At 35.9% G+C, this 15,704-nt stretch overlaps 1 protein-coding gene across 3 annotated transcripts in view; it reads left to right on the top strand.

Moving 5' to 3' along the window:
• The window catches only part of Ppp3cc (protein phosphatase 3 catalytic subunit gamma), a 76,120-nt gene that overhangs the window by 50,592 nt on the left and 9,824 nt on the right, over positions 1–15,704 (top strand). For all 3 annotated transcript variants that reach the window (XM_047548972.1, XM_047548971.1, XM_047548974.1), the window contains exons 7-10: positions 5,934–6,011; positions 6,098–6,192; positions 9,999–10,124; positions 10,731–10,799. In XM_047548972.1, the coding sequence (XP_047404928.1) occupies positions 5,934–6,011; positions 6,098–6,192; positions 9,999–10,124; positions 10,731–10,799 (368 nt within the window). The remainder of the gene's footprint in view (positions 1–5,933; positions 6,012–6,097; positions 6,193–9,998; positions 10,125–10,730; positions 10,800–15,704) is intronic.

The raw sequence follows: 15,704 nt of genomic DNA, 5'->3' as shown, positions 1-15,704 counted from the left end.
AGAGCATAATACTTACTTATTATTTCTGTGGTGGTCAACCTGGCAATATCTCTCAACTTTAAGTGCTTTTGATCCGGAAATTCTGCTTCCTAAAATTTAATCCTGTGGATAGGTAGTTGATCCTCATTCTTTACAGGTTCCATATTTGCGAATTCTCCTACTCACTAAGCTTTGTTTGTAACCCTAAAATCAGCGCTCACAGAGCTTTCACAGTCGTTCACGGGCACGCACTAGGCAGAGGGACAAAAAGTTTGAGTTGCCTCACAAACTGTTTCCCCGCTGAGGTTAACCATTAAGGTGAGGCTCTACCTTCTTGATTCGTCTCTCCATGTTATAAACAAGTATTCTTTTTGCAGTCTATTAAGGACAATATTTTTCATGTCTTTATGTTTATTGTTAGTGATTTGCTATTTAAAACTCCCCCCAAGCATAGTGTTAAAGTGCTGCCTAATGTGCCCAGAGGCAAAAGCTGTGTCGTCTTTCAGAGAAAATGTGTGTGTTAGATAAACTTTGTTCAGACGTGTTATGGTGAAGTTTAAAGGCAGTGAATCAGTAGTGTATTTAAATAAAGTGTCTTTGCATAAAAACTCATCCGAAACGAGGTTATGTATTAATTGCTTAATGAAAATGCTATGCCTGGAGATTCTCAAGAACTCAACCCTGTGTTTCCCCTAGGGTCAGTGGTTCATACTTCACTAATTCAGTTTCCAAAGCAACATTATAGAACATAGCTACTTGAAGTAATGAGACTCGATTCCACTTGCATGTGTGAGAGATGTATGTGCAAGTGTATTCCTTGCTTTATTTGTGATAAAAGGTTGAAAATAACCTGAATGTTCACTAGAGGACTAGATAAGTAAATTAAGGTAAATCAAAAGAAGGCAATAGTATGAGGCTGTTTTTAAAAAGGGAAAAAGAGAAAGAAACAAACTCTCTGTAAACTGATATAAAATAATCACTAATATAAAAAGTACTGGATTATATATTATATACTATACACCTGTCAACATTTCTTTTTTTCTTTCTTTCTTTCTTTTTCTTCTTTTTTTTTTTTTTTTTTTTTGGTGCATGTATACAAGGGATTGAACTACCAGAGAGTCACATCCCAGCCCTTTTTATTTTTATTTTTTATTTTGAGACAGGGTTTCCCTTAAATTGCTTAGAGTCTTGCTAGGATGCTGAGGCTGGCCTTGAACTTGTGATCCTTCTGCCACCATACCTGGCCCATCTGCCAACATTTTTTTTAAAGCAAGGAAGGAAGGAGTATGCATATGTAGTTGTCTGAAACTGAATAAATTATCTCTGAAAGAGTATTCAAGAAATCAAGAACATTGGTTGCTTTCAGGGTTGCTGGAATATCAGGATAGAAGGGAGGTATTTCAGTGTATATCCTTTTATATGTTTAAATTCCACCTCGTGTGAGTATGCAGTCTTTTATTTGTTCATTTTTAGTGTTATCCAGGTATAATTGGAAAATAAAAATTGTATTTATTAAAGGCATACAACAGATATTCATATACATTGTGAAATGATCACTATATTCAATTAACATATCCTTCACCTCACATAGTTACTATTTTTTGTATCTATATGGTAAGCACTTAAGATCTACCCTCTTAGCAAATTTCAAGCAACCAGTACAATATTGTTAACTGTAGTCACCATGCTGTATGTTGGATTTCTAGAAATTAACTAATCTTTTATAACAAACTTTGTTTTCTCTCTCTGTCTTTATTTGGCTGCTGGGAATTGAACTCAGGGCCTTGAGCATGCTAAATAAACCTGCTATTACTGAGCTGTACTCCAAGTCCTACTGTGTACTCTGACTGACATCTCTTTTTACTCAATTCTGCAACCCCCTGGAAACCTCTGCTTCTTTGAGTTCAATTAGTTTAGATTCTACATATAAGTGAGGTCATATACAGTATTTATTCTTTTGTTTCTGATTTATTTCATCTAACAGTGTCCTTCAGATTTATTCATGTCATAATGAGTGTCAGGGATCTCTTCTTTTAAGGCTAAATTTTACACACATACACACATACTTGGGTTGATTCCGTAAATTGGCTATTTTGAATAATATTCAGTGAGTATGGAAGTGCAGATACCTCTTCAGGGTGCCAAATTTATTTTCTTTGAATGTATACCCAAAAGTAGGATTACCGGATCATGTGATAGTTCTCTCTTTAATTTTTCAAGGAATTCCCATCCTGTTTCCCTTTATAATTGTACTGATTTACTTACCCACAAGCAGTGCACCAAGGATTCCATTTTCTTCAACATCCTTCCCAGTACTTTTTTGTCTTTTTGGTTATAGCCATTCTGACAGGGATGTTGTCATTGTGATTTTGATTTTTAGTTCCCTTATGATGAGTGATGTTGGGCATTTTTAAATATCCCTGTTGACCATTTGTATGTCTTTATTCAAACATCTTTTCAGGTTCTTTGCCCTTTTTTTAATCAGGTTATTTCTGGATTTTCCCTCGTAACAGTTTCCAGCTTAAAGCCTGTTTTGTCTTACATATGGATAGCCATTCCTGTTCTCCTTTGATTACCATTTGCATGGAATATCTTCCTCCATCCCTTTACCTTCAGCTAATGTGCATCTAAAGTGAGTCTCCAATAAACCGCGTGTACCTGGGTCTTGCTGTTTTATCCAGGCATTCTGTGTGTTTCTATTGGGGAGTTCAAATAATTAGCAATAGGTAAGAACTTCACTATTGCCATTTTGTTCCTTGTTTCCTGCCTGTTTTGTGGTTCTCATGTTTCTCTTTTTCTCTTGTTTTTCTTTGTGATTTGTTGATTCTTTCCTCTTTATCTTTGTATTATCTCCTGCACTATTTTATTTTACATGATACATTTTACAATTATGGAGGTCTCTCTTAAGCTAAGAAGAACTTAATCACATATAGAAACTCTACACTTTATTCTCCAAGTTTCCATTTGTAGACTTTTGTGTTCATGGTTATTCTTGCTGCTTTTGTGAATTATATACTGGTTTAAAAAGTGATTTACATGTATTCACTGCAGTATAACAATATTCTCTGTCTTTATGTTTACCTTTAACAGTGAGATTTATACTTTTATATATTTTCATCTCATTCAACATCTTTTTGTTTTGACTTGAGTAATTCCCTTTAGCAGTTCTTTTAAGTCCGGTCTGGTGGTAACAATCTCCCTCAATGTTTGTCTAGGAAAGTCTTTGTATCTCCTTTTTTTTTTTTTTTTTTTTTTTGGTACTGGGGATTGAGCCCAGAGGTGTTTAACCACTGAGCCACATCCCCAACACTTTTTTATATTTTTTAAATTTAGAGACAGGATCTCATTGCATTGCTCAGGGCCTCACTAAGTTGCTGAGGCTGACTTTGAACTTACGATCCTCCTGCCTCAGCCTCCCAAGCTGCTGGGATTATAGGCATGCACCATTGCTTCCAGCTCTCTTTAAGACTTTGGTTGTCAGGGTTTTTGTTTCTTTGTTTTGTTTTTCTATTACTAATTTGAATATAGCATTTCCTTTTCTCCTTTAGTACTCTCGTTTGTAACTAGCTGTTTTCCTTTTGCTCCTTTCAAAATTCTCTTGTTTTGACTTTTGACTAGTTATAATGCATTGTGGCGTAGACATCTTTGTGTTTACTTATTTGGACTTCATGAATCATGATGTCCATTTCCCTTCATAGATTTGGGAAATGTGCAGCCATTTTTTCTTTAAATAAGCTTTCTGTCCCCTTTCCCTCTAAATCCTCCTTGTTATATTCTCTTAATGCATATGTTATTTTGCTTAATTCTGCCCCACAAGTCCCATATACTTTCAATACTCTTTTTTTCCCTTTAACTGGGTAATTTCAAATGACCTGTCCTTGATTTTACTAATGCTTTTCTTCTGTACAACTGAGTTTGCTAATGAAGCACTTTTTTGGACTTTTCAGTTCAGTCATTATGATCTTCTGCTCCAGGATTTCTGTTAGGTTCTTTTTCAGTGATTTTTGTCTCTTTATTAACATCTTGGTTTGTTCCTATATAGTTTTTCTGATTTCCTTTAGTTATCTGTGTTTTCTTGTAGCTCACTGAGCTGCTTTAAGATGATTAACCTGAACTCGGTTGTGCAATTCATGGCTCTCATCTCTTTGGCATCATTTATTGGAGCTTTAATAGTTCCGTATTAGTGGTGTCGTGTTTGCCTGATTCTTCATTATTCATGTATACTTGCATTGGTGTCACTGCACGTGGTTTTGTCAGGGAAGTATCTTTTCCTGCTTCGTGCTGACTGATGGCACTGCTTCTGGGATCATGGTTGAGCAGGGCTGGAGCTGGGTCACAGGGCTGCAGTAGTTCCACATTTGGCAGGCTTACTACTGGGCACAAGAACAAGCGTATCTCCTGTCAGGTTCCTGCAGGACCACCTCTGTAACTCAGTAGAATGGGACTCAAACTAGGTCACAGGGCAGATTCAGTTCAGCATTTGGGTCCAGTCAGCAGTATAATAGGTGTGGCTCCCACCAGGTCTCTGGAAAGGTAGGGTTGCCTCTGGGCCATAGTATAACAGGAGTAGAGCTTGGTTGTAGGGATGCTCAGTTTGTAGGGATGCTGGGTCTGCATGGCAAGTCTGTTACTGGAGCAGAAATTGTCATAGCTAATTTCAGGGACCTAGGAGTGTAGGGCTGCTGGCAGGACTGGCGCTACATCCACAGAGGGACAGTCTATTTCTGGATCTGTGACTGAGACCCGGAGGTGGTGGGTTGCATGGAAGGGAACACTTTCCTGCTCTAAGCATCGCTCCTCAGTCTTGAGTCCACTAAGACTTCACAACCTCCTACCTCAATCCTAACACCCCCACAGAATCACTTTGTCTATGAATGACTGCAAATCGCTGTTTCTGTGCAGGCACAGGGGCTGGGGACTTTCTATTTTGCCATCTTGATAGTGTCCCCTACAGTCTATTTTAAAAGTTAATTTTTTTCTAATGAGCATAATGAGAAATAAAGTTTTTTTAAAAAATAAGCTTAATAATTAATACCTGAATAATTCCAGTTAATTTTGTATTCTCCAGTTCTTCCTGTCAGGTGTTTATCATTCAAAAAGATAGTAGTACCAAGACTAGGTTAAGAGTACTGCAGATACCATATTTTTCATTAGAATATGGTTGACTATAATATTTACATCCACTACTGAAATATTGCTGTATAATATTGTCTTGGTGTTGATAATATTAGTGAAGCTTTAAGTAGATCCTTTTGTTTTCTAACAGTTTGGTAATCTGATGGTTGAAGAAAATTGTGTGCTGTTTGTACCACCTGCTGATTCTCACATACAAGCGTGTACACACACTTGCTGATACAGCACTTTTTTATACATCAAGAAGAGTTTTGGTGCTGTATTAATATTGTTATGGGTTAAGAGGAAAAAATTCAAAGATGAAGGCTGGGTGTGGTGGTGCATGCCTATAATCCAGCAGCTCAGGAGGCTAAGACAGGAGGATCACAAGTTCAAAGTCAGCCTCAGCAACTTAGCAAGACCCTGTCTCAAAATAAAATACAAAAAGGGCTGGGGATGTGACTTAGTGGTTAAGGGCCCCTGGGTTCAATCTCTGGTACCAAAAAGAAAAAAGGAAGAGCTCTTTCAATTCTAGGGTTGTCTGTTATCTTTGTGTTTGATCTGTAACGTATTGGTGAAATGGAGAAACAGGGTGGGGAGCACTAAACTTAATAGAAGTTCAGTCGTGTGTCATATATACAATCTTGAAACAAAATCAGCTCATATCATCTTGGCTTTCCCTTTCCCTCCTATTAAGAAATAATTGTTTTAGGGGCTAGGGATGTGGCTCAGTGGTAAAGTGCTTGCCTGGCATGCGTGAGTCCCTGGGTTCAAATCCCCCAGCACCAAAAAAAAAAAAAATGGTTTTAATTCTGGATTTATATTTCTTATTTTTTTTTCAGTTATCCTGCAGTTTGTGAATTTTTGCAGAACAACAATTTATTATCAATAATCAGAGCCCATGAAGCTCAAGATGCTGGGTAAGTTATATTAAAACTACATCAAATATCACTGCAGAGTTTTTATCTTTACTATCAAGACAGACCTGCTATTATCTTTCTTCCAGGTATCGAATGTACAGGAAGAGCCAAACAACCGGCTTTCCATCACTTATTACAATTTTCTCTGCCCCCAATTACCTAGATGTCTATAACAATAAAGGTAAAGGAGTCCAAGTGATATTTTGAGTTTGTGAGTAAATGTGATCTCTAGTCAAATATGTGTGTGTGTTCTTTTACTTTTTAATTTTGGGGTATCGGGGATTGTGAACCCAGGGCCTCATGCTTGTTAATAAGCATATACTGTACCACTGAGCTATACCCCCAACCCAAGGTATCTTGGGAGCCCCTATTTTTAAATATAAATTTTAAATAAGCAAAAAAGATGTGTTTAGCATGTGTGAAGCCCTAGGTTCAATTCCTATCACCTTAAAAAATAAAGAGAGAGAGAAAAGCAGTCTTAATTGAAACAAAGCTAGCAAATTTAAAATACTGCTGTGTGGTCTTCATCTCCTAGGAGTTATTGGGCTCTTTATGAATATAAAAATGATTAAAGTAAGTTTGTGCTGCTAAGTCAAAGCATAAGAAGAATAAAGAACTTCAGGATTATGTTAGAAAGTTAGCATAAATTATAGGCTTTTATGAATTTGTTCATAACAATCTCAAAAAATTACCATTTGGTGTTTTAATGTTTGTGAATTATTAAGCTATTTTTGTTTTCTGGAGATATGGTATGGGTAGAGTCAATAGCATACAAAAAAATAAGAAAACAAACAAACAAAAAAACTCCTTCATTTCAGTCCAAGCCCTGCCAGAAACTAATAGTGTGACTATGGGTGAGTCACATAATCTTTATAAACTTCAGTTTTCTATAAAAATAAATATGGAATATGTGCATGCCTTCTGTTCCAGAAATCCTACTTCTAAGACTTTATCTTGTGTTTTTTGAAATTTTTCAAAATTTCAAATTATGAATCAGGGCAGTGGTCCTACCAAAAACTTCATGTCTCTGTAACTATTTTGTTGTTTATAAAGTATGACTATAAAATAATAGGACTTTTTAAACAAACATGCCAAAATGAATATATTCAGATGAGTATTGTCCCTTCAAAGTAGTTACCCTGGGAGGCCAGATTCGTATTCCAACAGTGCAGTCATTGTTCAGAAACATTTTTGGAACTCCTCTTTTGGCATTGCCTTCAGAGTCTGCGATACATTCTTTTGATTATCCTCAATGATGGGAAATCTTCGTCCTTTGAGGGTGGATTTGATTTTTGGACAGCCAAAAGTCATTCGGAGTCAAGACTGATAAATAAGGTGAGTGATCCAGCTAGATGATACATTTGGGGTCGGAACAAGGTATGATTATAAGGTAATGAGACTGTTTCTCTCATGTTGCTTATGCACTGGCTCTGGAGGCAATTCCAGAAGAAGAGTTCCAAAAGCATTCTGAGTAATGGCAGCATCTTTGGATTAATTATATAGCAGGGCAGCAAATTGTGTTGAAAAAGAGCACTAAACTAGGATGCTGAATTCCTAGTTTAGTCCTGCTTCACTTTTAAGTGTGTCATTTTAACAAGATACTGAACTTCTCTGGGCTTCAGTTGATCTTTAAGATACCTGTCACATAGAGTTGTTGAGGATAAGTTGGAATCATGAAAATGAATATTAAGCATCACTTAAAGCAAATGATCCTGTAATGTTTTGCTGTTACCGGTGCCTGATGTGATGACATCAAAGGACCACACTCATCTGATATATAAGGTCTTGTGTGTTTGTAGTTGGTGTTTTCTTAAGTCTCATTACTTTATAGTCATACCTTGTATATGCAGTTGGGGAGAGAGGATTCAAAGAGATCCACAAAATACTTAATATTTACTCTGTTTAAACTGTAGAGGGCTAGGGATGTAGCTCAGTGGTAGAACACGTGCCTAGCATGTGCGGGTCTGCTGGATGCAAGCCCAGTACTGAAAAAAAAATTTACTTTGGAATGACATGTGTCATTTAAATCTGATTTAATGTCAATTCATTGCATTCTTCTCTGACTTGCTATCTTTAAAAAAAAAAAAATTCTTTAAATTCTCTCCTAGCTTTATGGTTTTTTTTTTTTATTTCTCCCAGTTCTTCTCTGAGCTATCCTATAATGCTCTGCTTCTCCACAAGTTCATTCTTTCTTACTTGCTTTTTCCTAATCTTTACAATATATGAACAACTGGTTTTGTTCTGTTCCTCCCTTATGGTGGTATGCACTGCATGTGTTGCTGGACATCCTTAAGGACATCTGTGGCCTCTCCCCAGTATTTGTAATGAAGACTCCCTTCACTCTTTTTTTCTAGCTTCCTTATTAGGTGTATCTGTTGATTTCCCAGTGGGCTTATCAGTGTGCTCAGTTGAAAATTGCCACCTAAATCAGCAGCACTAGGAAACTTAGTAACTCATTTTCTGCCCCATTGGAATCTGGTTTTATTCTTGAATTATTCTTCAGTAAACCTTTTAAGCCACAGTTCATTCTTTTTGGGTTTTCCTGTTAGCTTTGACATAATTGGTAACTTATCTCAAAGTAATCTTATTTTCCTTGGTTGTTTCCCAAGTGTTGTTTTAGGGAAAAGGCATAAAATATGACATCTGAAACAACCCCACTATTACTCAATTACTCCCAGTACAAGTGTCTTTTTTTATTAAAAAAAGGAAACTCCATCACCCTTTTCTGCTTCCTCTTTCTTCTGTTCCTTTTCTTTTTTTCTTTCCTTTTTTTTGCATATTCATTAGGCTTATTGGCATCTGCAGATTATAAATAGAACTGATAAACAGTTCTATTGGTTGCCTGAAAGACACTTAAGTTAGGTTTTTTAAAATAAGATTCTCATTCCACTTTTTTTTTTTTTCCTGTCCCCTGGAACATACCCGAACAGAATTTTTTAAGCTGTTGTTTCTAATCATCCCTTATTGAGATCCACCTCCTACTTCTTTTTCCCATGTAGATTGAGAGAATTATTGAATAGTGATACATTCATTGAACCTAAATAAAATACATGTATGTGAAAATAAGGAGTATGTACGTGACAGCCAGGGTTAGTTTTTAAGAATTGGAAATCCTGTGTTAGTGTATTTTCCTTTTAGTCAATTATGTACATTTTGGGCTTTCAGTAACCCAAATTTTAGGGACACCAGGCTATCTATCCTATGACAAAGAAGCAGGAACCAGGAAATGACCTGTAGCAGTCATTTCTAGAGAACTACTGTACCTCATTCTATTTTTCTGCCTACAGTAAAAATAAAAGAATAGTGCAGATAGCTTTACTGGTGGTGCAGACTCAGAACTGGTGGATCTCAGAACTTTTAGAATAGAAAGAAAATCTTTTTGGCATCAGAGCATGCATACAACTGAATGAACTGTGAAGAGGAGTAATGGACATTTTAAAAACCCACTGTATTTTACATGGAGATGGTATAATCTACTTTTGACCATTAATTGTAAATTGCTCCAAGTTTACTATTTACATCCCCCAAGTTATCAATGAATTGATAACTTCTATTTATAAACTCAGAGAGTTTATTTAAAAGCTTTGGGTCTGGCTGAGGACTAGTAAAATAGACTTTGTCCATTTGATGAGTGGCATTTGCCTTCAAAGAAGAATTACGACTGTAACCCTTCGGTCTATAAGAAAAAATAATGGCGAAATTTTTCTCATGTGGAACCCAGTGTTCTATAGTTACTGTACAGTAAGCCCTTTAAAGTTGCAGAGCTCAATTTTTTGTGTGTTTTTATTATATGAGCTCTTAGGTAACTTTTCCTTGGAATACTTCTTAAGAGAATGAACTATATAAAATGCCTAAAATTTTTCGTCAGCCTTGTACCTAGTTTTGTATCTCCATATGGAAGCTAAGTCCCTGATTCTCTGTAGTAGGTATGCAGCTACTACATGTCATGTTCCTCTGTGCCAACTTTTTTTACTTTTTCCTTTTTAGCTGCAGTGTTGAAATATGAAAACAATGTCATGAATATCAGGCAGTTTAACTGTTCTCCACATCCCTACTGGCTTCCGAACTTTATGGATGTTTTTACATGGTCTTTACCTTTTGTGGGGGAAAAAGGTAAGAGAACCAAAACATGCCTCTGGACCCTCCATTCTCTAGTGACTGAGTGCACATTTGTATTTGCATGAGCTCCCTGGACGGTTCACAAATGTTTTTCTTAAAGTTCATCAGAAACATTTGCTAAGTAGTTGTCTTAGTGTGTCTAAGTTGTTAAAATAACAGTCACTATACCATTTCCTCAGTGATTTCTTCAGTACTGAAAAGATTTAAACAGAATTTATTGTCCTTAGAATTTTATTTGTACAGCTACACAAATAAGCTATGCAAACATAAAACAAGCCTGTTGAACCTAAGCTCTTTGTAAAATGGGAAGATATTTTTTTCATGTGTGTATCTGAACAAAAAGCTCTGATCAGCCATCTGATAAAATCAAATAATTCTGCCACAGAATCCTTAAAGCCTGCGGTCTCTTACTGGAGCAAGTAATCTACCTGAATTCTCTGTAAACCCAGTGATCTACATTTAATGCCAATGCTTCATAGCTATTCTTAATACTATATTAAACAATGTTATGTGTATTTATTTAACATATATTTATTTAGGTATCCATAATACTTAAGAACATGTCCCTTGTGAGTTTTGTAACATTCTTGTCTTGTGTAGTTACAGAGATGCTGGTGAACATCCTCAACATATGCTCCAAAGATGAATTGATTTGTGATGAAGAAGAAGGTAAACTATTCCTCATTTGAACTATAAACCTAAGATATTTTAGGTTGGATTTTAGTTTATTTTGAATCATTTTAGTCCTATTAAGATTATTATGTTCATCATAGAAAAATACAGGAAACCAAAACTAGAAACAGCATTCACCCATAATGCTACCATTACACGGATGTCCACTGTTCATATCTTGATGTCTACTATGTTTTTATCTTTGCATGTATTTTTACTCTCATTATTCTATTTCACAAAAATTTAGGTTATATAGCGGTACCAGGAACATTTACTTTTTCTTTGTAGACTAATTTCTAATGGTTACATAGTTGTCCATGTTAATCATTTTTATATTAAACAATCCCATGTTGTTGGATAATAGATTTTTTTTTCAATTTTTTGCTTTTAAAATCTCTACTGTTTTGAAAATTTTAAGTTTGTATGCAATGAGCAGGGCTTCATAATATATAAAGCACAAGTTGATAGAAATATCCACAATAATACTGCAAGAATTTGACAGATATCTCTCAGTAACTAAAAGAATAAGTAAGCAAAATCAGCAAGATTATAGAAAATTAAAACAAGATAATCAGTGAACTTAACCTAATGAATATTTAAAAAACAGTATGCCCAATGAATGTAGAATATACCTCCTTTTCAAACACACTTGAACATTTACAAAGTTGATCATATCCTGATCAACTTTCAGATTTCGAAGGTTTAAAATCTAATGACTATGTTCTTTGATTATATGAAGTTAAGTATAAATCAGTAACAAAAATAAGTAAAATACTCCTACATTTTAGGAAATATTAAAATATACTTATCTATGGGTCAAGAAAGAAATCAAAATGAAAATTTCAGTATAATATTTTTAAACTAAATGAAAATTAAAAGTATGATGTGTTGAAACTTGTGGTGTACAGCTAAAGCTAAACTTAGAGGAAAATTTGCAGCCTTAACATACATGTATTAGAAAAGAAGAAAGGCAAAAAATCTGAACCCATATCAATAAATCATCAAAGGACAGATAGCACATTAAATCTTAAGACAATAGAGTGAATGAAATAAAACATTAAGAGTGGTATTACTGAACAGGGGTTGTAGCTCAGTGGTGGAGCACTTGCCTAACGTGTGAGGCACTGGGTTCAGTTCTCCACACTGCATATGAAGAAATGAATAAAATAAGATCCATCAACAACTAAAATATGTATGTATACAAATAATTTTTTAAAAAGAGTATTATTGCCAAAATATAAAAGAATACAGTGCAAAGGACCAGCAAAATCAAAGTGTGCTCTTTTGAAAAGACTAATATAATGGATGAACCCCTTGTAATGTTGAATGAATAAAAAAGAAGACAAAGACTGGGAATGTAGCTCAGTGGTAGAGCATTTACCTAGTATATCAAAGGCCCTGGGCTCAGTCCTTAACAGTTTAAAACAGGAAGACAAAAATAACCACTTCTAGTTCCAGTACGTAGGATACAACACCACAGGTTCTATAATCTCATACCTCACTAAGAAGCAAAATCTCTCATTTAGTTTTCCTACAAAGAAAATACCAGGTGCAGATAACATCACCAACAAATTCTACCAAACATTTAAGGAATAACATCAATCACCAATCTTATACAAATCTTCCTGAGAATAAAGAAGAAATGCTCTCCAACTCATTTAATGAGGCTAGTATGACTATGATACTAAAACCTGACAAGGATGTTAATTTAGATACTATGAGTGTAAACAATGATAGCAAACTAAAACCAGCGGTATATATGAAAAGGATGTTACCTCCCAACCAAGTTGATTTATTCCAGACACACTTAGAGATTATTTTGGGGGGTTGGGCACCAGGGATTGAACTCGGGGGCACTCAACCACTAAGCCACATCCCCAGCTCTATTTTGTATTTTATTTAAAGACAGCGTCTCACTGAGTGCTTAGTGCGTCACTTTTGTTGAGACTGGTTTTGAACTCCCAATCCTCCTGACTCAGCCTTCAGAGCCCCTGGGATTATAGGCATGGGCCACCACACCTGGCACACTTGGAGATTTAATATTCAAAATATCATTAGCATGTAAGAAAATAATGGCATTTTTAATATTTGGTTTATATCCACTTTTGAAAAAGTAAACCTCATCCCTATCATATTCCAAACACAAAAATAAATTCCAGGTGAATTTACACATTCAAACATGAAAGGTAAAGGCACTGGGGTTATAGTTCAGTGGTAGAGAGTTTCCTAAAGTTGAGTTCCTGGTTCAATCCCCAGCACCACCACCAAGAAAAAAAGAAAAGCAATAGTTTCTAATATTGATAATATAAAGTATCTTCATGACCTTGGAGTAGAAAGAAAATTTATTAAAGAGGACATACAGGAAACTATTAATAAATTGAGGAACATTAAAAGTAAGATTTTTTTTTATTCAGAGACTCAATTAGATGAAAAGCAAGCTACAAAGTGGGACAGGATTTTGCAAAACAGCTAACAAAAGCTGTTTTGTGAGAGATAAAAAAGCCAGGCACAGTGCACACACTTACAATCCCAGCTGCCTGGGAGGCTGAAGCAGGTAGATTACAAATTTGAGGTCAACTTGCATGACTTAGCAAACCCTGTCTCAAAATTACAAAAAGGAAAGGACTAGGGATGTAGCTCAGTGGCAGAGCACTTGCCTGGTATGTGTAGAGGCTTTGGGTTCAATCCCCAGGACTGCAATACTAATACTAATACTAATAACTAATAATAATAATAATGGCAAAGTGTTATCCAAAGTTGATATATTAGAAATATGCTTAACAGAAATATGTGCAGTGGAGAGATAAGTGCAGGAATACTCATAAGCAGCTAAATTCACAGTAACCAAAACTTAAAATCAGCCCAAATGACTGTTAGCAGTAAGAAGGATAAACTGTGGCAGGGTCACATAGTACAGTAGTACATGGTGATGAAAATGGACTCTAGCAACAGGGAAAAGCACAGAGGAATCTTACAAAGATAATGTCGACCAAAAGAAGCCAGACCAAAAGGTACATACTTGGTTGTTTCAGTTACATAAAATTCTAACACAGTGACAGCTATAGTCGGTATGGATGCATGTTTGCACAGTAGAACTATAAAGAATGGCAAGAAAACAATTCCAGTGAAAGGCAAAGAATGATTTCCTTTGGGGAGGAGAGAAATTAAGTATTAGGAAGGGCCTGTGGGGAGCTTCTGGGGCACAAGCATTGTTCTGTTTATTAACCCGAGCGACATGGTTTTATAGGCATTTGCTCTTCAATAAATCATTGAGGTATATATACATTTTTTTTGGAGTTTTCTGCATATTTATTAACTTCACAATAAAAAATGTTTAAAAAGTTACATACTCACAAAAATGGAGAGATTTTTATAGGAATTTTTTGAAGCTGGAAGAACAAGTGTCTTAGTATTACTGACTCAGCTGATTCAGGAAATCCAAAGCCCCCGTTAGCAATAGGGAATGCCGAGTTCCAACGTCTGCTAGAATTGGGAACTGGGGGATGGGGGTGGGCAGTGAGCTAAGTTAAGTAGATTGAATGAAAGCAGTTAAAGTCCTTATTGCCACTGGGAAGCTGCCCCTTCTCCTGGAGGCTAATCTCTCTCTCTTTTTTAATTTTTATTTATTTTTATGTGGTGCTGAGGATTGAACCCAGTGTGTCACACATGCTAGGCACCCCAGCCCCGTTTATCCCTTTTCTAAAGTGTAAACCAAAAGATTTCTGGACTGAGAATACAATTGACAGCATCAGTACCTGTCAAAAACAAGTGAAATAAATAACTAAATGCACACTCAGTTCCCTAACCAAGGCCTACCCTGATCCCCCAACTTAAAGCTCAAAGTCAGCAGCCCACATGCTCTGAGTCATGAGTGAACAGCAAGGACTATCAAACACCTAAATAGAGACTCCAAGAGACAGCAGAAAATGCAAAAGGCAACTTGAATCAACTTGAAATTCTGAATATTTAAAACTTAAAAAAGGAAACTATCCCTTGAAAATAACAGAAGATGTTGACTCCATTAAACAAAATTACAATGTTCTTATTAGATTTGTAAACTGTTCTTTCCTGTATTTCTGTTCTTTGTTCCACAAATGTCATTTTTTTCTTTGTCTAATGTTATTTTCATGATGTATGAGAAGGAGAAAATATTAGGCAAAATAGATGGAAGTAATGCAAAAACATTAAGATTTTAAGAAATGGAATAAATAACTGAGAACATGACTGTTTAATGTTCTGTCCTGGCACCAAGATGTCTCTTATTATGAGCTGGTAGTAAAAATGACAGCCTGCTTCCCTCAGTGCATTTCACTTTGATTTTTTTTCTCTTCCATAAACACTCACATTCTCTTTTCATATTTGTCTTCATCTCCTTGTTTCTTGGTGTCTCTTCTTCCAAAGATCACTACATTTCAAACTATCAGAAAGGTACCCAACTAAAACATGCTAAGAGGTTAATACAATCTGTAAGAGCTTAATACTCACGGTCTATCCCACAATGATCAATCAGTTAGACATTTTTAATTGGTAGTTGAACAGTTTCACACCGCTCTCCACCCTCCCTGTGAGCAGTAATGTCTGAGTTTTCTCTGTGCCTGCTGCTCCATTCAGTAGGACATTGAGAGCTAGAGGTGAGGAAGCAAAGTCCAAGCTTTCTTTTCTTGGTTTTTCAATACCATTACCTGGTGCATTCCTGGACCTTGACTTTTCATGGGTGGGTATTTCCTAGATCTTAGATGAGAAAAAGCCATGAAGTCTTGCATTAACTTTGTCTATGTTGCTTTCTAAAATACCCATCCTTGTATTGCACAGTTGTCAGTAGCACTGTGAGGAAATAACTCACCTGTACCAGTAAGCAAAACTTATAAAATAAGAGCAGCCCTCACTAAGTTCAGGGGAGCT

This window comes from Sciurus carolinensis, chromosome 4 (genome assembly GCF_902686445.1).
Source record: "Sciurus carolinensis chromosome 4, mSciCar1.2, whole genome shotgun sequence".
NCBI classification, from domain to species: Eukaryota; Metazoa; Chordata; class Mammalia; order Rodentia; family Sciuridae; genus Sciurus; species Sciurus carolinensis.
This window is presented reverse-complemented; position numbering and strand designations above follow the sequence as displayed.